This window comes from Bos grunniens, chromosome 3 (assembly GCF_055505025.1).
Source record: "Bos grunniens cultivar Pamir isolate PY7600 chromosome 3, Bosgru_T2T1.0, whole genome shotgun sequence".
In the NCBI taxonomy this organism is placed as follows: Eukaryota; Metazoa; Chordata; class Mammalia; order Artiodactyla; family Bovidae; genus Bos; species Bos grunniens.
In genome coordinates this window covers 98,576,629-98,597,753 of record NC_141167.1, presented here as the reverse complement: position 1 = coordinate 98,597,753, position 21,125 = coordinate 98,576,629, and the positions used below count along the sequence as shown (strand labels likewise).

The 21,125-nt window shown below is 44.8% G+C and overlaps 1 protein-coding gene across 50 annotated transcripts in view; it reads right to left on the bottom strand.

Annotated features, from left to right (window-relative positions):
- Window positions 1–21,125, bottom strand: part of PDE4DIP (phosphodiesterase 4D interacting protein) — a 204,247-nt gene that overhangs the window by 5,779 nt on the left and 177,343 nt on the right. For 20 of the 50 annotated variants that reach the window (XR_015160855.1, XR_015160856.1, XR_015160857.1 and 17 more), the window contains 12 exons: window positions 19,786–20,021; window positions 18,703–18,754; window positions 17,395–17,618; window positions 16,726–16,878; window positions 14,592–14,777; window positions 11,541–11,792; window positions 10,535–10,666; window positions 9,730–9,849; window positions 8,437–8,626; window positions 7,723–7,847; window positions 2,234–2,473; window positions 460–576 (listed from right to left, as the gene is read on the bottom strand). Coding sequence is in view for 34 of the 50 variants with exons in the window: in XM_086392183.1 (XP_086248309.1) it covers window positions 460–576; window positions 2,234–2,473; window positions 7,723–7,847; window positions 8,437–8,626; window positions 9,730–9,849; window positions 10,535–10,666; window positions 11,541–11,792; window positions 14,592–14,777; window positions 16,726–16,878; window positions 17,395–17,618; window positions 18,703–18,754; window positions 19,786–20,021 (2,027 nt within the window). In the remaining 16 variants the exon portion in view is untranslated. The remainder of the gene's footprint in view (window positions 1–459; window positions 577–2,233; window positions 2,474–7,722; window positions 7,848–8,436; window positions 8,627–9,729; window positions 9,850–10,534; window positions 10,667–11,540; window positions 11,793–14,591; window positions 14,778–16,725; window positions 16,879–17,394; window positions 17,619–18,702; window positions 18,755–19,785; window positions 20,022–21,125) is intronic. The other 30 variants (XR_015160858.1, XR_015160859.1, XR_015160845.1 and 27 more) reach the window with 3 other exon arrangements.

Here is a 21,125-nt window from a genome sequence, read left to right as displayed (position 1 = left end):
AAGATTGACAGTTTTGGAAAGCACACCTGTGAAGTCCATACATATTCTGGGTTCTATATTATTATAGTCTTTCTCTCACCATCTCAGAATCATAAAATTGCCAGGAGGTAAATTTTATCCTTATTGACAAACATTCAGGAAAGACATTAATGTGTTTTTTTTTTTTAATTTGGGGGTTGAGAAGACACAGACAAGGAAATTAAGCTGGATACAGAGAGCACTTTCAAGAAGGAAGAGGTTACAGTACAATGAAGCAATACCAGAGCAACAGGAAAACCATATGAGGAAGAGTAGTAACAAAAAAGGCAGCCACAGGAGGTGGAATGATAGGGCTAAAGGCCTTGGAACATGCAGAGAAAAATCTCTAAATTCAGATAATGTATATACAGAGAACCAAAAGTTACTTGTATTAATAATTTTCCATCATTAGACCCTGAGTCCTGTGGTTGCCCTCTTTACCGTTCATCCTACTGAAGGTTGTGGTCTCTGGGCCAGGAGCTGCAGAAGAAGAGCTGGGGAAGACCAGAACTGGAGAATTCATGCCCACATCCCGAACTGGAGGGGAGGCAACCGAATCTAGGGAGTAAAGACAGCCACAGCTTTAGGAACCCTGGAACACACCACTCCACTGGAGATCTAAGGCACCATGACTCTCCTCTCATACAGTCATCACCCATGTTCCACAATCAAAATCAACAGCAAACTAATCACTTATTTTGAAATAAGATGTGAAGGCTGTTCCATGAGAAAAAAGCTTGTAATTTGAAAAAATTATTAGGTGTATTTTTCTAATCCCAAATATGAATACAATATTGTATGCAGTATGTCTAATACAATGCTTTGTAACTAAATATAAATATGCATAAATATATGCGAAGAATTGATGCTTTTGAACTGTGGTGTTGGAGAAGACTCTTTCTCGTCCCTTGGACTGCAAAGAAATCCAAACAGTCCATTCTAAAGGAGATCAGTCCTGAGTGTTCTTTGGAAGGACTGATGCTAAAGCTGAAACTCCAATACTTTGGCCACCTCATGTGAAGAATTGACTTATTGGAAAAGACTCTGATGCTGGAAGGGATTGGGGGTAGGAGGAGAAGGGGATGACAGAGGATGAGATGGCTGGATGGCATCACCGACTCGATGGACATGAGTTTGGGTGAACTCCGGGAGTTGGTGATGGACAGGGAGGCCTGGCGTGCTGCGATTCATGGGGTCGCAAAGAGTCGGACACGACTGAGCGACTGAACTGAACTGATATGCAGTACATATGTTAAAATATTTGATCAAGAAGTGAATGGATTTATGGGGATTTAACTCTGCTCTCTAATCACTGTTCTGATGAGTCAGTACTGGAAAATATGTACTAGTATAAGAAGAATAGGAGACATAAGCCTTGGTAAGTTTGAGATGCCCTAGTGGAGACCAGACCACAATCTGGAAAATATCACGAAGAGACTGATATGATCCCACTCAGGCAAATGTGGCTTAGAACCAGATTTCTAGCTCAGGCCTCTCTGCTATATGATGATGAGGAGGAGTGACTGAGCCAGCAGGGATGAGTCCTGGCTGGTGCTGTGGGGAGGCACTGAGAGGGCAAAGCCTGAGAGGGAAGAGAAGCAATACCGAGACAGAACATAATGAAGGAGAAGAAACACAGCAAATCAAAACTTCTGCTTTAAATCCTGGGTTGGCCCGTTAACTCCCGCAGACCTCAGCGTATCAATTAATTGTCTCAGTGCCTATATTTTCTCATGTGAAATACAGAGATAGTAAATCCTGCACTAGCTCTGATGAAATTATTTGAAAAATTATTTGAAAACATGGTAAATTTTAAAACACTCCACAAACATAAGGAATAGGCATTAACATATACAGCTGTTAATTGTTTTGAGTACTTCTCATGGTGTCAGGTACTTGTAAATTATTTCATTTAATGCTCCACATAATAGTTTATATTATTATTATCCTCATGTTAAAGATGAGGAAGCTAAGGCTTAAATACTTGAGGAGTTTTAGCACTTTTCCTAAGGCAAACAACATGTAAGTGGCAAACTCAGAATCTGGAGCCAGATCTGACCCCAAACTCCATGCCCTCAAGGCACTGTACTGAAGCATCTTTGACTTCACCCTGACCCTAAGGAGTGTGGAAGAGGCAATATTGTCCCTTCCACCACACACATCCTGGGGACCTTCCCACTGGCCGAGGGCTTCATGATTCCCTTTTCCTTCCTACCTTGGAAGAATGGCTGCTTGTTTCCAGGGTCAGTGTTGGTGGGGAATTTCTGGTTAACGGAGGAGGAGCTGAGGCCGGCTTTGCTGGCACCACCATCCAACTGCTGTTCGAGCTGCAGTCGCAGACAGTTGTTCACCTGAATGCTCTGCTCCAGCTGCCCTCGCAAAGCTCGGATCTCTGCCACCAGGTGGCTCAAGTCACTGCTCAAAGGGACTTGGTGACAGGCATCCCAGGTATAAGCTGAAAGGAGAGAGAGAGGTCTGGTGGCACTGAACCAAGTGTTTCCAAGCATCTGTCAGAACACTCTTCTGTGACGTTCCTTTCTGCCAAGGACCCCACTGTAATCTCAGAATCCCAGGACTAATGTGGCTTAGAATCTGTTTAGAACCATTACATCCCCTGCTGTGATGGGGATGTCACTTTTCCTGGGCGAGGACTGGCACATATTAAGATGGTACACACTCCAGCCTGGAGTTTCCTTGAGACTCAAATGACCCTTGTCCATTTAGAGGGCACATGATTGGCAGATGAAGTCAAACCTAATATTTCTCCTCCTTATTAACCTTAGTCCTTCAGGCTAGAGAGCAGGGTCTTTCAAGGCAGAAGATCAATACTAAGCTGGAGAAGTACACAGACTGAGAGAGAAGATGTGATGACCTCTACATTCAGGAATCAAAGAGGACAGGAAGAAGAAGGCATCAGGCCTTTGGGCAGCACTTAAGAATGGGAGGGATAGGGCTTCCCTGGTGGCTCAGTGGTAAAGAATCTGCCTGCTAACACAGAAGTCATGAGTTCAATCCCTGGCCCAGGAAGATCCCACATGCCATGAAGCAACTAAGCCCATAGGTCACAACTACTGAGCCTGTGCTCTGGAGTCTGGGAACTACAATTATGGGGCCCGTATGCCTAGAGCCTATGCTTTTCAGCAAAAGAAGCCACCACAATGAGAAGCCCATCCATCCCAACTAGAGAAAAGCCTGTGCAACAGTGAAGACCCAGTACAGTCAAAAATAAATGAATTTTAAAAATTAAAAAAAAAATGAGAGGGAGAGATCATAACTAATTGGATTTCTCAAGTTCTACTTGCCTTTTTACCTGCACTCATCACCCATAGCCTTTCTCTATGTACTGGGGGAAGAAGAAATCTAAGAAATGTTCTATAAGACTATAATTGCTCATCTAAAAACATTGAAGTCAAATGTGTTTAAAAAGATAGTATTTGTTTCAGTTTTTATCAAGGTAATAGGATGCATATACCATATTATACATGCATCCAGTTGCATCAGAGCCATGGGCCTTAACCAAACACATTATTTCTGCAGTGAGCTATGTGAATATTCTCACGAAATGGAATAAATGAAGAGTGCAGGACAAGATGGCAGAGTAGAAGGACGAGCTCACCTCTTCTTGTGAAAACACTAAAATCACAACTAACTGCTAAACAACCATCAACAGAAAACGCTGGCACCTACCAAAACAGATATTCTGCATCCAAAGACAAAGAAGACACAGTGAGAGAGTAGGAGGGGTGCTTTCATGATATAATCAAATCCCATACCTGCTGGGTGGGCTACCCACAAACAGGAAAATATATTGCAGCAGTTCTCCCACAGGAGAATTCTGAGTCCCACACCAGGCTTCCCAGCCTGGGGATCTGTAATAGGAAGGAGGAGCTACTGGAGCATTTGGCTCTGAAGGCCAGCAGGGTTTGAGTGTAGGAGTTCCACAGGGCTAGGAGAAACAGACTCCAGTTTTAGAGGGTGCACACAAAGTTTCATGAGCACTGGGACCTAGGCCAAAGCAATGACACCATAGAAACCTGAGCCAGACCTACCTGCAGGTCTTGGAGGGTATCCTGGCTCTCTGTAGGGATATGAACACTGGTGGTAGAAGCTCCAGGGAATATTCAACAATGTGAGCTCCCACTCCAGTGTTCTTGCCTGGAGAATCCCAGGGATGGGGGATCCTGGTGGGCTGCCGTCTATGGGGTTGCACAGAGTTGGCCACGACTGAAGCAACTTAGCAGCAGCAGCAGGAGGCTCTCCAGGAGGTTGCCACTTTGGCACCAAGACCTGGCCCCACCCAACAGCCTATAGGCTCCAGTGCTGGGATGCCTCAGGATAAACAACCAACAGGAGGATGGGAACACAACACTACTCATTAGCAGACAGGCTGAATAAAGTAATCAGGAGTCCACTGATGCCTCTAAACATACCCGTTGACCTAGCTCTGCCCACCAGAGGGGCAAGATCCAGGTCCACCCACCACTAGGCAGGCACCAGTCTCTCCCACCAGGATGCCTGAACAATCTCCTGGACCAACCTCACCCACTAGGTGGCAGATATCAGAAGCAAAAATAACTATAATCCTGTTGCCTATGGAAAGGAGACCACAAACACGGAAACTTAGACAACATGAGACAGCAGGGAAATATGTTCCAAACAAAGGAACAAGATAAAACCCCAGGAGAACAACTAAGTGACGTGCAGGTAGGCAATCTACCAAAAAAAATTCAGAGTAATGTTGGGTAAAGATGATTCAAAATCTCAGAAAAGAATGGAGGCACAGATCAAGAAGATACAAGAAATGTTTAACAAAGAGCTAGAAGGTATAAAGAACAGAGTTTTACAATACAGTAACTAAAATGAAAAAGGCACTAGAAGGAATCAGTATCAGAATAAATGAGGTAGAAGAACAGATAAGTGAGTTGGAAGACAGAATGGTAGAAATCACTGCCATGGAACAAAAGAATGAAAACAAAATAAGGACAGTTTAAAACTAATGCTCTGCGGAGAGGATATTGGCCTTCCTACAACATTGCTTTCCATGAAAAAGTCTACAGCTGGAGTGACTATCCAATGCTGGTTAAGAAGCTGGGTTTGGACTACTCTTACCATCTGGCTTCATGAACTAAAATCTTCTGGCGTGACCAAGGAAAAGTGACTGACATGGAATCTATGAAATATATCATGCAATACAGTAGTATGTAGCACATTTCTCAAGAATCATTCTTCAAAAGTCCTTTTCTTCCCCATGGATAAAGAATCCACATTACAAGGAGGATCCTTACAGGAAGGGTGATCCCTGGAACACCACCTGGTGCTGTGAGGATATAAACTCATAGAGACCAAATTCTGGAGGTGGCTCTGACACAAGGTGGCAGATGTCTACCTGGCATCCAAGTACAAAGCCGGTGCCATTAGTGGGCACACAGTACAAGGTGGTCTCCCTGTTTTTTACTGGAGCCATTTCAACAAAACTCTCCATGAAAGCATGCCAGAGGCCTAAGACTGATTTTATTATCATGAAACCAAGTTTGTAACTTGACATAAAATGAAGGAGGGAGATGAGGGAATAGAATGGAATAGAAAGCTTCAAATAAGATGCCAAAGGCACTATTTTGGCTATGTTTTTCCATTCAGAATTAGTCTTAATAAAATACATTCAATTGAAAAAAGTAAATTAAAAAATTAGGACAGTTTTAAGAGACTTCTGGGACAACATTAAATGTATCAACATTTGTATTATAGGAGTTCCAGAAGGAGAAAAGAGAGAGAAAGAGCCTGAGATAATATTGGAAGAGATAACAGCTGAAAACACTCTTAACGTGTGATAGGAAACAGTTGCTCAAGTCAAGAAAGTGAAGACAGTCCTATACAGGATAAACCCAAGGAGGAACACTCTCAGACACATATTAGTCAAATTGGGAAAAATAAAAGACAAAGAGAAAATATAGCCAAGACATGGAAAAATAAAAGACAAAGAAAAAAATAGCCAAGACATGGAAGCAACCTAAATGTCCATTGACAAATGAATGATTAAAGAAGATATGGTGCATGTATACAATGGGCTATTGCTTAGCCATAAAAAAGAATGAAATAATGCCATGTACAACAACATGGGTGGACCTAGAGATTATCACACTAAGTGAGGTCAATCATACAGAAAAACACAAATATAATATCACTTATATATGGAATCTTAGAAAATGATACAAGTGAACTTATTTACAAAGCAGAAACTGACTCGCGGACTTAGAAAACAAACTTCTGGTTACCAAAAGGGAAAGGTGGGGGGAGGGATAAATGAGGAGGTTGGTATTAACATAAACATCCTCTGTAAAACCTATATGGGAAAAGATTCTGAAAATGAATGGATATATGTCTATGTATAACTATATCACTTTTCTGTACACCTGAAACTAACACATTGTGTATGAAATGTACTCCAATATTTTTTTTTAATTTTAAAAGAGAAAAAAAAAAACAAAGTGTGAAGACTTAGCCAAACAAATTCAGATTTTACTATAAAAACTCTAACAGCTTGTTATTGGTGGAAGAATGGACATATTTATTAATGGAACAGAGTGAAGAATTCAGAAATAGACTCACACATATATTGGCAAGTGATTTTTTTTTGCCTTGGCCGTTGTTTTTCAATGGAGATGCCAAGCAATTTGAGGATGGTTGTGGTGATGAAAAATCAATTGTGTTTCTATATCCTAGCAAAAAAATTACTTGGCAGTTGAAATGAAAATGTTATCCCACACATGAGAAATATTTATGTAAAAATTAAAATATGAAAGATGAATATACAAAAAATTACAAAATATTACTAACAGAAGTTATGGTCAGTTGATTGTCAACAAAGCTACCAAGGTAATTAAATGGGAAAAGGACATTCTTTGTAATAAATGGTGCTGGAAAAACTGGATATCAATATAGGGAAAAAAGAACTTTAACCTTTTTCTCACATCATATACAAAATTAACTCAAAATGAAACACAGCAAAACACAGTTTTGCTCTTAAACATAAGAGCAAAAACTATAAAACTTCAAGAAGAAAAATACAAGGAAATCTTTATGATCTTGAGATAGACAAAGCTTTCTTCGCTAGGACATAAAGAAAAGAGTAAATAATAAAAAAAAAATTTGATGTTCAATAAAATCTAAAAAGTGCTGTCTTTCAAAGACACTAAAAGGACTTAGAGAAATATCTGCAAATTATTTTTCTGACAAATTAATTATGCCCAGAATAAAAATGTCTTTAAAGAAAACTTTTTTCTCACTTTGGAAAGGTCAGTGTGGGAGCTGGTTGTCTGCAACAATCGCTGCGTGGGTGATCAGAATTCACAACATCTGAGACTTTTTCAAATGATGACACCACCAGCATGGTTCTTTGCATTTTTTAAAAATCACTGTATAATCTGGATTTTGATTAACTTGTCTCAGACCATCCAGGTAGGTGAAGTTTGACTCTTGTAGCCTATTTTTAAGGATCTGTAGGCTGAATCTTGCTCTTGTCACCAGCATCTGGGCTTTGTGTGTGAGGGCTCCCCCCTTTTTATTGGGATCCTCAATGACTGAGGCTTTTTCTCAGATAGAACAAAGTAAGTTTCCAAGATCTCTGGAACTCCCAAGGTAAAGACTTCATCGGAAGCTCTAGCAAGAACAAGAAGCTCCTAGGGTGGGGAAGAAGGGAAAACATACCTTTCAGCGTCTTCTTGGAGTCACCATAAAGTGCCTCATAGATCTGTAGCTCTGACTGGAGGGACTGGAAGAGCTGCTGTTTCTCTTCGCACTGTTGCTGCAGGAGGGCCAGCTTACGCTGCAGCCTGGCAAGGGAGAAGCAAGGGTCCACTGAGCAGGTGGATTCCTATCAGGGCAAGAGGCTCTGAGCCAACTTTTACATCATAGAATTTTAGCCCTAGATGTCAACTGAGGTGTCATGAAGACCACTGCCTTTATTTTACAGATGTGGCAAGGGAGGCTCAGAGGGTAAAGCCCCTTTGCTTAGAACTGTGCTGTTAGCTATCACACCTGGGACACACTACCCGGTGTTCTTACTGCCCCACCGTGTCTTGTCATGTTGTCCAGCAGTTACAGGGCTTATGCTGGGAAGCAGCACCAAGGCTGGTGTAGACCTCCTAGGTGATGATGGGACTAATATCCCAAAACTCACTAGAAGTACTTTCTCCAGAATCTGATATGCTAAAGCCTTACTTACATAAGAGAGTTTTACTCTCTCAACTTTGGAGTGAAAAAGTCATTCTTAGAGAAGTCCTTCCTTCTGTTCAAAGTTACCCATAAATCTGAAATAGCAGAAGGGATATCGAGGTTTCTGAAAAGGACCATTCACTGACTTGCCAATATCCCTTTTTCTAAATCTGAAAATGCGGCCATCTTCAACGGGCTCCCTCTAACCTGGAGTCTTTCTCCTGGAGAGACAGTCGTTCCTCCTGGAAATGCAAGATCTCCTGCTGCTTCTCCTTCAGGTCTTCCAGTAACTGCTGCCGGTCTACCTTTTGGTGCTCCAGCTCCATTTCCAGCTCTTGAAGCCGGGATCGAGAGGTCAGCAGAGCCTCCCTCAGGCATTCTGTTTCCTGGGAGTGCTCTGGAAAGCAGGACACAGGAGTGCATATATTGTAGGGTCAAAGGTCAGCAGGAAGATAAGCCCAAACACATCCATCCCGACAAACAGAACTAAGGTGAAAGGAAGGCCAGCTTATGCTGCCAGGGAGGCAAAGCCAGTGTCTGCTGTTACATCCACATGCTCCAAGGAGTGGGGGCCTCTTTCTCTGCAGAAAGAGGTTGCAGCTGTGATTCAGTATGGCCCGCCTTGGTTTTAGGGAACACACTCTGCTTCCTAACTCTATTTTCTAAGTACTCACATACGCTCTATGCAATAATCCACTCGTGAGTTTTGCCAAGGATCAAGAGGCTTATGTAGAAACCTCTCTTAATGTCTTTTTCCTTTCCTGCAAGCATTATTTCATTCTGGGCTTAATCCTCTTAGCCACCATTCTTTGTCTATTTGGCTATTCAATAAATATTTGTAAATAAAAATAATTTGTGATTGAAAATACATTGATTTCATTAACTCAATTAAAACTAAGGTCACCGCCCACCCCCCATGCCCCCACCCAGGCCCCACAGGAAATGATGCCCACACATGGATGCCCGCTCAATAGTGTTGAGAAAGCTCTGCAAGATGTTTTTCTAGCAGAGGACCAGGGACCAAAGAGGAGCCCTGAGTGTGTAAGGAGGGAGATGGAGAGGAGACATGGGGATAGCACATCAGCACGAGAGGGACACAGGGAGCTTCAGCGAGGTCTTGGAAGAACCTGAGAGGGTGTTTAGGCCTCCTGCTCCTCCCTTTCCTGGGTCCAAACTAGCTGTGAGTTGTGGGGAGGTAGGACAGGCACTAACTGGTGTCCAGTTTGATAGCTAATGACTGAATTACTGCAAGTGGGTTGCACAGAAGTGGATTTCCTAAAGCTCCTCCTCCTGGAGCCTAGGCGTCTGAAGGCCCATGCTTGGGCATTGTCAGGAAATAGCCCTTTCTAGAGTGAGAAAAGCTATGGGAGTTTGATGTTGGTGGGTCTGAGTAGCTCTGTTCTCTCCACCTTCTCTCTTTGCTTCTCCAATTGGTGATGGGTGTGGCCAGGGAAGAAATGGATACAACACTGACCACAGTTTGTGGCTTTTGGCACTCACCTCTGGAAACATGACTGAGCTGAGCCTGAAGCCTGTGGTTTTCTTCCCTAAGGACTCTGTTCTCATTGGAGAGCTGAGGTGTGGACTCCAGGCCTGGACTGTAGAAGTTAGAGGTTGAGCCTGTCCGGGGAAGTGCAAGCAGGTAAGTTACACATTTGTGTAATAGAGGATCTCTGTTTGCTCATTCTCTGTCTCCAGACACTGTCCCAACCCAGCAGAAAACCCCGAGGACTCGTGTCCTGGTGGGACAAAGTCTGCTGGGCTGAATGCCTGGCTTTCCTGTGGCTCCTCTGCATGGGTTCTTTGCATGCATTTCATGTGCCCTGGGTGAGCTGTTCAGGAGGCTCTGTTCCCTAAATAGCTGCTCCTGCTGCAGTGTGGACAGGTCAAGGGTGTTTGGAAAGGCTGGCCTCCCAGTGTCAGCAGCCTGGGGGAGAGTGTGGGCAGGAGGCTACCTTGGTGAGTGGCTGCGGGAGGCCTTGCAGACCTGGCTCCACCACATGCCAATCACAGAACCAGGGCACAGAAGTCAGCAGGCAGCAGATGAGCAGCTTTAGGGTGAACAAGAAGCCAGAAGATTCTGGGGACCAGATCTGGTTAGATCTGCAGTGAGGAGAGTTACTCTCTGAGCTCAGATACAGCAACAAAGGGAAGGGAATGGTCCTTGCTCCTGCCTTGCTGACTGTAAGGAGCAAGTGGAGGAAAGCAGACTACAGTGCTTTGAAATCTGTGACTCTCTTCTCTAGGGAAACCTTCAGAATCTCCCTAATTAGACTGGAAATAGGAGGCCCTGGGCCTCTCCTACCACTTTCGCGGGCAGTGGAGCTGAGCCTGTTTTCCAGTTGCTCCCGCAGGCGGTCATTAATGCAGATGGACTCCTCCAGGCGCTGGCGTAGGTTCCGGATTTCACCAAGATGCTCCTCTAGCAGGTCAGCCCCTGCAGCCACCCAGGACAGGAAGAGGTAGAGATGGAGCATCCTGTCTATTAGTGGGACCCACTAGGGGGGCTCTGCTAGTGGTCTCTCAGCAAGATCCCTAAACATCACTGTCCTCTCTCATGGGCATATGGGAGCTCAGGTGACTTTGTTTAAAGAGTAAATTGGCTCCACCAAGATGTATACACACAGACACACACACACAGACACACACACACACACACACAATGGAATATTACTCAGCCGTAAAAAATAACAAAATAATGCCATTGCAGCAACATGAATGGACTTAGAGATCGTCATACTGAGTGAAGTCAGAGAAGGAGAAATATCATATGACATCCCTTATATGTGGATTTTAAAAAGAAATGATACAAATGAATTTACTTACAAAACAGAAAGAGACTCACAAACTTAGACAACAAACTTATGGTTGCCAGGGAGAAGGTTGGGGGAAAGAGATAGTTAGGGCATTTGGGATGAACACGCACACACTGCTATATTTTAAATGGATAACCAACAAGGACCTACTATATAGCACACAGACCTCTGTTCATGTTGCCTGGATGGGAGGCGAGTATGCGGGAGAATGGGTACGTGTATATGTATCACTGAGTCCCTTTGTTATTCACCTAAAACTATCACAACATTGTTAACTGGCTATACCTCAATACAAAAAAAAGGTTTAAAATTAAATAACCTATCACTTTTACCCTAAAAAAGAGTAATTTGATTTCAAACACAGGACAGCTAGTGCTAAGCAAGCCCCATGGGCCTCCTCCCATATAGGGGTGCATGTAAGGGAGTTGTAAGTGTACATGTACAGGGTTTCATAGGGTTTAGAGAAACAATTGACCTGCTCGGCTTTGTATTTACCTGTGGGCTTGGAGTTAAGCTGGTACATGGAGGAGCCTGAGGATAGGTCCCCGGATATGCTCCCTTTCTGAGGCCTCATCATGTCCCACTGGCCACTGCTGCCCAGGTACCCAGGCTCCAGGATTCTGCCCAGGTCCGTGGTGCCCCTTGGAGGACAGAGGGGCTGGGGAGGGTTGAGGTAGTGGGAAGATCTGGCTTCTGTGTGGTTGGTTGGCAGTGTGGCTGGGGAAGCAGGATGAACACTGGTGACACCTGGGCAGAAGGAAACATGAGTGAGAAGCAGTAGCAGAGCACAAGGATCAGCCAGGAAACGTGTGACTGAGAAGAGCAGACACTGGAGGGGACACACAGGCTGAGGTCCCAGTCAGCTGTGGAAAAGCAGTGACATGAAGACTGACACCCCAGAAGCTACAACTCTAACCCCTTGTATTTGCTAGCATGAGCGCAAGAGTTAGGGGGTGAATAAAGCATCATAAAGTCAGCCATGTGCACGAAAGGAAAGTCCTGTGGCCCTAATCCTGGCTCCTATGATAATGCCTCCTGATAGAGTCCAGGGAAGTTCCTGGGCAGAACTCACTGGGAAAGTCAGGGGTCAAGAGTGTGATGGGCCGTAGCACTGAGCACACCTGTGAACAGGAATGTCTGTGTTCCTGTGAGTACTTGCTGTTCCAGAAGCTAAAGTGCCCGTTTTCCCAGTTTTCCTTTGGGGTTGTCAAAAGAGGAAGGGGGCATAAATCCAGCTAGAATGGTGGCCCCAGTCACTCCAGACTGAACTCTTTGCTGAGGTTGGGGGAGGTTCTGTATAAGGTAAGAGGTGATCTGAATCTTACTCAACATGATTCAGGGAACCGAAATGTCATCACTTGCATCTGAAGAGTCACGAACACTCTCCCATGGGAGAGGTAGGACCTTTCATTTCATAGGCTGATGCCTTCATAGACCCTGTGAAATCATGGGCCTTCCCATCATCTCCGCTTCTATTTAAAAATAATCCCAGCTGGGTGAGAGAGGGAAAGAAGTGAACTGGCTATAGTTCAGGATATTCACATTCAGAAGACTGCTTTCTTCCAGGGATTATCGACATGAGCAGCAGAGTAAACAGGTAGCTCTGCCTAAGAAACAGGAGTGAGGAGTGAGGTCCTGGTTTCTTCCAACCAAGCCAACCCCCTTTGAGGGATTAATGTAGTTGGCAGTTGCCAATTTTGATCCTTGTTTATAACTGTTCTCAAATTTGGCTACATTCTGGAATCATCTAAGACAATGTAAAAACAAGTACCAGTGCCTGGTTCCCCAGAGATTTGACCTTAATTGGTATGTGGTACAGCTTGGGTACTGAATGTTTTAAAATCGTCCTAGCTGACTCTAATAAGCAGGAAAGTTTGAGAAGTATTGTCAAGTATCTCCCCTTCCCCAATTTGAAAAATACTAGATATTCATTGGGATCACTGGAAATTAAGGAGGAGGATAAAAAGTGTAAGCATCCAAATTACAGTCCAGGATTTAAAAGAGAGGTGACTCCCTACATTGTCCACACCTCTTTCAACCCAACGCCACACAAGGCAAAGGGGGAAATCAGTGGTTGCTGACACTCAGCTTACTTTCTCACCAAGGTTGTAGGAGGCTTCAAATCTTATCAGTAACAGGGATCAGTAGTCTCATGTTCCAGTCTCCCCGGCCACACAATACAGAGCACATGCCCTAAACCATGCAAAAACACCAGATAGACACTTGCACAAGAAGATTTTAGCTCCATAGAGACCTGAGAAGCTGCCATGCACCACTATCCACTCGGAAGCTTGCTTTAAAGCAAAGGAGGAGAGCTGATGAGCTGTTTGGAGAGGACTGTGCTTAACAAGGCAAAGAAAGGGCTACAGCCTTTCTCGCCAAGGCTGGACCATCCAAAATCTGGCCCATGGAACAGACTGGTTGTGACTCCAGTTCAACCCACATCAGCGGACCACTTCAGGCACAGTGCTCTTCTTCCTGTCTTTCCCTTTGGGCAAAGACAATGTGACAATGTGGAAAGATGAAGGAAAAGGAAACGAAGAAAAGAAAAGTAGTCTAGTGAACACTCTTTGCCTTTCGGCATGGAACAGATTTGTTATCCATCAGTTGTTGGTTCCAGATCTGCTATGGTAGCATGGTAGCAAGTTCTAGTTCAGAGAGAATAGCACCTTTCTGTCATCTCTAAAGAGAGAAAAGACTTTTGCAAGGGGCCTCCAGATGGTTCAGCTGAGCTCAGCCTGTGCTCTCAGCAGAACTGTAACAAAACCATTCTAGATGGAGAAGGTATAATGGAAACATGGAACCAGGAGCAGCAGATCCAAATTCAAGCCCATTTCTCCCCCTTACTAGTGACCTTGATCAAGTAACCTCACTCTCTGAGTTTTAGTTCTCTGCCCTGGCTCTGTCACACAAGGTAAGACCATGTTCATGTTGGTAGGTACTTAGATTGCTATACCCGTGTAACACTGGTAGCAGAAGGTAGCCTCTTAGACCTCACTGCCTGCTGGAAGGAACATGTGCAGACTCTCCTTAAAAATAATCTCAGTCTCGCTGGAAATCAAACTAATGTTAGAGTAGACAGTGTATCCAATTTCAGGGATACTAATGTGGTCTAAATGGGGCTCAAGGTGTACACATTCTCAGCTGTGGTCTTAGGTCATTGGACACTCTCTATATGGTGACCATCAATCTCTGGCCCATCCAAGCTCTTCTTTACAGGCACAGACCATGGTTACAAGGTAATTTCAGATTGCTTTCTAGTATTTTTTAAAGCACTACTAGAGGGAAAATTCATCATGTGAAGTTCTTTTCTTATTTCACATAGGAGGATAGTTAGTTGCCTACTAACTGATGAAACACACATATGAGAAAGATAACAGCGAATATATTTCCCAAAACAGCAAGCGCAGCTCTGCCTCAATCGTCCACTGATAGCGTGTACCCCTGTGTTATTTTTAAAACTCTGCCATCCAGCCAAAGCCATGCAGAGACACACAGTGTGGGTCCACCATTCGCAAGCACACAAACGCAGCAGGAAGTGCTCACTTTCTCCTAACTGCTTCCGCAGCATCTGCAGCTCCTGCTGAGCCTCTGCCAAGGAGACCATGGGTGTCTCACAGCAGCCAGGGAGGGGAGGGCCAGCAGAGCTGAAAGGCAGGAAGCTGGGTGGAGCTGAGGGCAGTGGTGCCTGGGGAAGGCTAACCAGCGTGGGTATGGATTGGAAATGAAGGCCTAGAAACAGAAAGTTAGGGAGAAAGGACATAAGTCATTAGACCGAAAGGGAGAGAAAAGAACGGGTGAAAGACTGAGAAGGTGAAACTATTTCCTGACCAGGTGTCTCCTTGGGGAGTGTCTGTCATTCAACTTGGTGATGACTAAGATGGCCAAGGGGGAGCAGAGCTACCCAAGAGGCTGACTTTTCTCACCCCCTCCTTCTTCTCCCCTGCCAGGGCTATCCTGCTTTCACATTCTATGCTCATCTTGTAAACAACTGGTTATAAAAGGCAAGGTAGCATTACCATAGCTCAGGCAGCCATGAGAGCCCCATCCTAGCCATCTGGGCGTGGCAGGTCAGGATGGCTCTGCCTGAATGCTCTCAGGAGCCCTGGGGTGCTGCTGCCAGCATGGGCCAGTCAAGACTCCCCTACACCTAGAACTCCTGAAAGCAGCAGGACTCGCCCTGAGGAGGACTGAGTAGACTAGGAGAGTGGGGACGCTGGCATGACTAATGCATGAAATTCAAGGCTGACGGAAACAAACTTGAGAATCCCAAATCACTGTGCTCATTCACCAAAGGAAAAATAAAAGCCTTGGCAAACTGAGACACAGTGGCATGCAAATCTGTCTGGACATTCAAATAGTTTAAGAAAAATGCTTAACATATGTGGATTCTTCCATCGATGCAAACCTACTGAATTGTAAACTCTGGCAGAAAGTTTTTTAAAAGAAAAAACTTCGCAGGTGATCATTATGCAGCCCATCTATAGACTTCAGGAAGCCTGGGAAGTTCTGATGGTTGAATCTCCTTTTCCCAAAAACAGTTGAAGGGCATGTAGCCCATGGAGGGAGCAGAAACCAAGACGTCTAGACTTGTGGAGACTGCTTCACACAGAAGACAGTGATCACATTCTGAAAAACATCCCTTATCCCAGGATGCTGACATAGTATCAGAGCAGTACAAGACCCCTGAATTACCAAGTGACACAGTCCAGGCCTCCTTCATTCTGATTCTAAAACCTTCGACCTTCTGCTCTTTTTAACCCCAAAGCATTCACAGAGATGTCTACAGTGCTTGATGAATGGTTTTTCCCCATGATTTCCTGGTTTAGCTGGAAATTTTGGCCCAGAAACTTTGAGCCCAAAAAGAGTTGGAAACATTCTTTTCCTTAAGATTTGGTTGACTTGCTCTCAAGAGAGACAAGGACGGCAGAAGAAAAGTGTTGTTCTTCTGTAGGCATCTCTACTGAATGCAGCCTCACCACAACCACACTGAAGGCAGGCAGCCAGCCCGTCTTGTTGGGGGGCAGCAGGTGAGAATAAGGTTTGCCCGTTCTATGCCATTGCTAGTGTGGAGCTGTGATTGGATAATACAACCCCTGGTAACTAACCTGAGGCAGGTAAATGAAATATACAACTCTTTCAGTCCAAGATATACACCATGTATATATCAAGGACCACCGACTCATTCATAAAACCATGAAAGATAATGTAATGTGAACAGAATCCCTTTTAAGGATACGGAAGCATCCTCAGCTATGAAGGAAATAGCCCCACCAACTACAGAGGCTCCTCTGCAGATAAAATGGGGAAAACATACAAGGGAACAGCAGATGGAAATTTCTTTATGCTCTCTGGCTACAATAATCCTGAGAGAAACATTTTGCCTCTTTGATTCCCAGGGTGAGATGAGAGAAAGAAATGAAGATGATTCTTTTAAAATGATTAGCCAACGACTGGTCAAAATTTGATCTGGTATGCAGATCAAAGTCTGATGTGGATTATTTATTTTTCTACAGTAGTTAAAGACTAATCAGACCCTCTTAGTGAATTTGAATGGTCTTTTGATTTTTGTCTAGGATTCAATGTATCTAAGCTCCTAATGATGCTTTTCTTGTCTCTGAAGAAAAGTCAGAGCTGAGTGAGAGGAGATGAAGCCCCTGCCCCATTGGCTAGTGCATACCTGGATGGGCCTGGCTGGCCTCCTTGGGGGGATTCTGGGGAGCTGGGAAGCTGACGGGGTTGCTGCTGGGTTCGGCCTTAACCTCCTGAGATGAACTGGTTGCTGATGGTTTGGAAGACAGTACAGCAGAATGACTCGAATGATGGATGGAATCTACAAAACCCATGAATGAAAGAACATGTTTGGTATTCTACAAAGAACTGGAATCTGATCTTACAATTTAACCAGGGCAGAGCCTTGTTTTCAGAGAGAGCACCAAGCACAAGCACTGTGAGCAGCTTTCATTCCTTACTTGCAGATTGCTCCTTCAGTGAGAAAAGCCACCTGAGAGGTAATAGTGGGGCTCAGAGCCGGGAACCAAGACAAAGGCACCTCCAAAAATACCAGGCAAGGGCAGCAGCAGATGTGGACACCCAAGGAAACTCAGGGGTTCAGGAGCTGCAGCGGGTGGAGGGATAAGACATCCCATCTTAAAGGAGGAGATCAATCAGACAGATTGTGTGCCCGTGAGGCAGTGGGGAAACAGAAGTCTCCATCCTCTTCTCACTCTTCCCACTGTGGTTTGCCTGGTTCAGCCTGACACATGCCAAAGTGTATCTATAAAGCCTGGATGTAGACGTCTCCTCTCAGCCTAGAACAAGGTGGTTCCACTCAGAAAGTGGAGGCTACCTGAGTGACCAGGTGAAGCCTTCTTCTCTTCATAGTGTGTGTACTCGCTGGCGATGTCCATGTCAGAGCAGGCTTCCAGCTCGTCAGACAAGAAGGAGGAGCTGCTGGGACAGCGCTGAGAGTCTGACAAGGCATGGCTGCTGCACGGTGTGAGGGAGCGGGCGTCCAGCTTGGCCTGCAGGACTTCGATCACTTTCTCCTTCTCCTGCAGCTCCCTGCTAAGCCTAGTGGGGTGAAGGAGGACAGAGGGGAAGCCAGAATCACTGGATGAGCTAGTTCTTATGAGGAAAACTACATAAGTCAAGGGGACCATGCCTGCAAAGAATAAATGAAATTACCCATGTCTGGTTTAGGAGTGAGAAGTAGGCTGGGTGCAGAGGGAGGGGAAGCAAGAGGTGCCCAGTGCACTGGCCACACGATACACTGAGGACTCCCAGGGGCTCAGCCAGCCCTCTAAGGCACTGCTGCTCCAAGCGTGGTCCCCAGGACAGCTGGAGGCTGAGAACTGCTGGTTCCCGGTCTCCAACAACATAAGTACAGAAATGGACGGTGAGCACTGAGAAACACAGCAGTGTGGCATTCTCACTACATCCAAGAGTACGTAAGTAGAATCATCTGGCTGATTAAGGTTCAGACCATGTGTGGGTCTATGATAGATTAGAGATAGAAACAAAATCCTTTGTCCTTCACCACAGATATTTTGAGGAGCACTGAGTGGTCAAAAGCATACTCATGACACAAAGGGATTTGATCTAGTAACTACAAAGAACTCTGAGCCTGAACTTTATTGCACATAAGAAACGATGCAGTGACTCATTGAAAACTGGTTTCCAAGGCACTGTAGCCTCCCAAGATCTGCAACATTGAGGGATTTTATTAGGAACTGTAATCCAATTCTTTTTTTCCCAGGGAAACTGTATGGCCACTAAACTAGCTGCTAACTCAACTTGGGGGTAAGCCAACTTGGCAAAAAGCACACTGTGTATTTAAACACACAGAGTCAGGGAGCAGAGGAGATCCTTGGGGTGCCAAGGACCCTTGAAATTTGGTAAGTTTACTTTTAGGTCAGACTGACTCCAGGTTACTAAGCCTGGAGAATCATTATACAAATAGAAATCAACAGAATTCTATCAAAAGAGTGTAAAGAATTGGGCTAAAAAGAACAGGAAGGTGTTTCATGAACAAATTAATTCATTACAATCAGTGTTTTCCATACCCACCTCCCCACTTCTGACTTGTGAAGTTGCAGCCCTCCTTGATCCCTTAGGCCTTGTTCCCAATTACTTTACCAGATTCTATTTGAATTACCTCAGAGCCAGTGGCTCGAGTCCAGCTTGATCTTTCTCACTTTTATGATCCTCTGCAAACCAAATTCAGAAAGAAACAGTAAGAAATTAAACAGGTCTCACTTTACACATTACAACTGCAAGAGCCTATTCGAGTGCAAAATAGTGACCACTCTATGTGTGGTCAGGACATGTGGAAGAATTAATCTGGGAGACCTCAGGCAGCATCTTTAGAGAACAGACCTGCGGGATCTCCAGCGCTCGCCAGGCAGAACTTCCCTGACCTGGCGATCACCATCATGACTGCCTCTGCCCCAAATCAATGCAAAAAAAAGTTTAAAAGGCACTTGGCCAGATTCCCTCTGTAACATACCAGGCTCCAAGCCTGCCACAGAATGACTCCCAGGTGAGAGCTCTGTGTCCCCGCATAGCTTTCACGTAGAACCTACTCTTGCTTTGAGGAAGTGACCAACAGCCCTGCCCCACCTCTGCACCTACCACTGGGATGTGGGTTGGTTGTCCCCCAAAACTGATCCTGCTGTGCCCCCTCGGGTGCTCTCAGGAAATTCTAAGTAAAAGACTCTAACCGTGACCAATATTCCTGGCCTGTGTACTGTGATGTTCAGTGCCCATGTTCAAGTGGGCATGGTGCTGTCCTTTATCTCTATTTGAATTATATTCATGTGTGATGCCGGGCAATAGGCGAAGAAACAAGAGATGTCAAAAGGTAAGTCATTTGCCCAGAGACTGAATGGTAGCATCAGGCTAGAGCTTGTGTCTTGCAGTTCTCAATTCAGGGCTCTTTTTATTGCCATAAAGTCCTCCCATCCCTCCTCCCTTTCTCCCCCAACACTGGATGAACTCAGCCTCCTTTCCCAAAGGGCACATTCCATAAATGATGACGTTTCTACAGTTGTAATCACGGCCTCTCTGACCCTGTGGTTCCTCCTCTGTGCGGCCTACTGGCCAGTCCTGATCCAATAACAGCCCCCGGGAATGAAGCAGAAGCAGGACTTGGGTTAACAGCTGTGGCAGGTGAGGCGGCCATCTGGGGCTAGGCTCTGGGAGTCACCGAAAGGGTACCAAAGCCATGAGGCCAACTTACTGGTGCTGAGTTTGCTGGTGAGCCTTTCTGTCAGCTGGCTGCCCTGGGCGAGGTGCTCCCGGAAGCTCTGTCCCAGGTAGTAGTCAATGTCATTGCTCCTTAGGAGGTCCTCGAAAGACTTTACTGTGTCTTTCGAGTGCTGGGTGAGAAGATAACAGATACCTCTCCCTTCCCGTATTTTCTGACGTAGGTAGGACAGTTCTCGGGCCTGGTCCTGAATCAGGGAATCATATTTCCTAATGAATGAAAGAAGAGGAAAGAGTAAGAATGGAAAATTAAGCTATGGGGGCTTCTGTAGAGATTTCTGTAAGAGCATCTCTAAGAATTCCTCAGTTTATGCTGAGTTCTGGCACCAAAACCAAAGGATGTATTTAAGAGTAAATTCTGTTCTGACAAGCTTGCATCAAACACCATGGTACACCACCATTCCTCCACTGTTTAATATGCATTAGTCATGTGCCAAAAGGGAAAACTAAGTTCTGTGGGGGTAAATACCGTGCTGTATTTTACTTCCCTTACAGCACCAATATAGTGTAGACTTCTAGTTGATAATAAATGCTAAATATATTTATTGAGTAGGCACTCAATAAATACTAAAAATCCAAAAAAGTCCTTTCATGTCCTCTACTTCAAAGACCATCTATATTACGGCAGACTGTATTTTGCAAAGATGGCCGTTACTCAAGCTCCCGTTCCACATGCTTGGCTACAATGTGGCTGTGCCCCTCTTTCATCATTAGGTAGAAGTCATTCTCTACCTCCTCAAATCCGTGTGGGCTCTGTGACACTGTGCCAAGTCCAGGAATCACTCTTAATTCACTGGGCAACTTTTACTTCCTGACTCTTGGAAGCCAGCTACCATGCTGAAGTGAGACAACCACTATGAGAGGCCCAGGCCAGGAAGAAAGGCCCCAGAAGACAGGAAGCCACGTGCAGAAAGAGAGAAGCCAGGGAGCACTGTGTCACCAGACACGTGGATGAAGAAGCCATGTCTAGCCAGACATCTCAGTGACTCCAGCCCCAGCCATCATCTGACAGCATGAGAGACCCCAAGTGAGAGCTACCTCTACTAAGCCCAGCCAATCCACATAAATTACTGTTTGAATCCCCTACTTTGGGGTGGTTTGTTACTCAGCATAGATAACCTGGATACTGAGATGGACATCTAGTCCAGTGTTTTTCAACACGAAGTATTAATAACAATAATAATTATGGCAAATAGGGTTGAGAGCTTTAATATGTTCTAGGCATTGTTATAAGCACATAGATTAATTCATTTAAACCTAATAACCACCCTTTGAGATAGGTTTTCTTATTATCCTCATTTAATAGATAAAGAA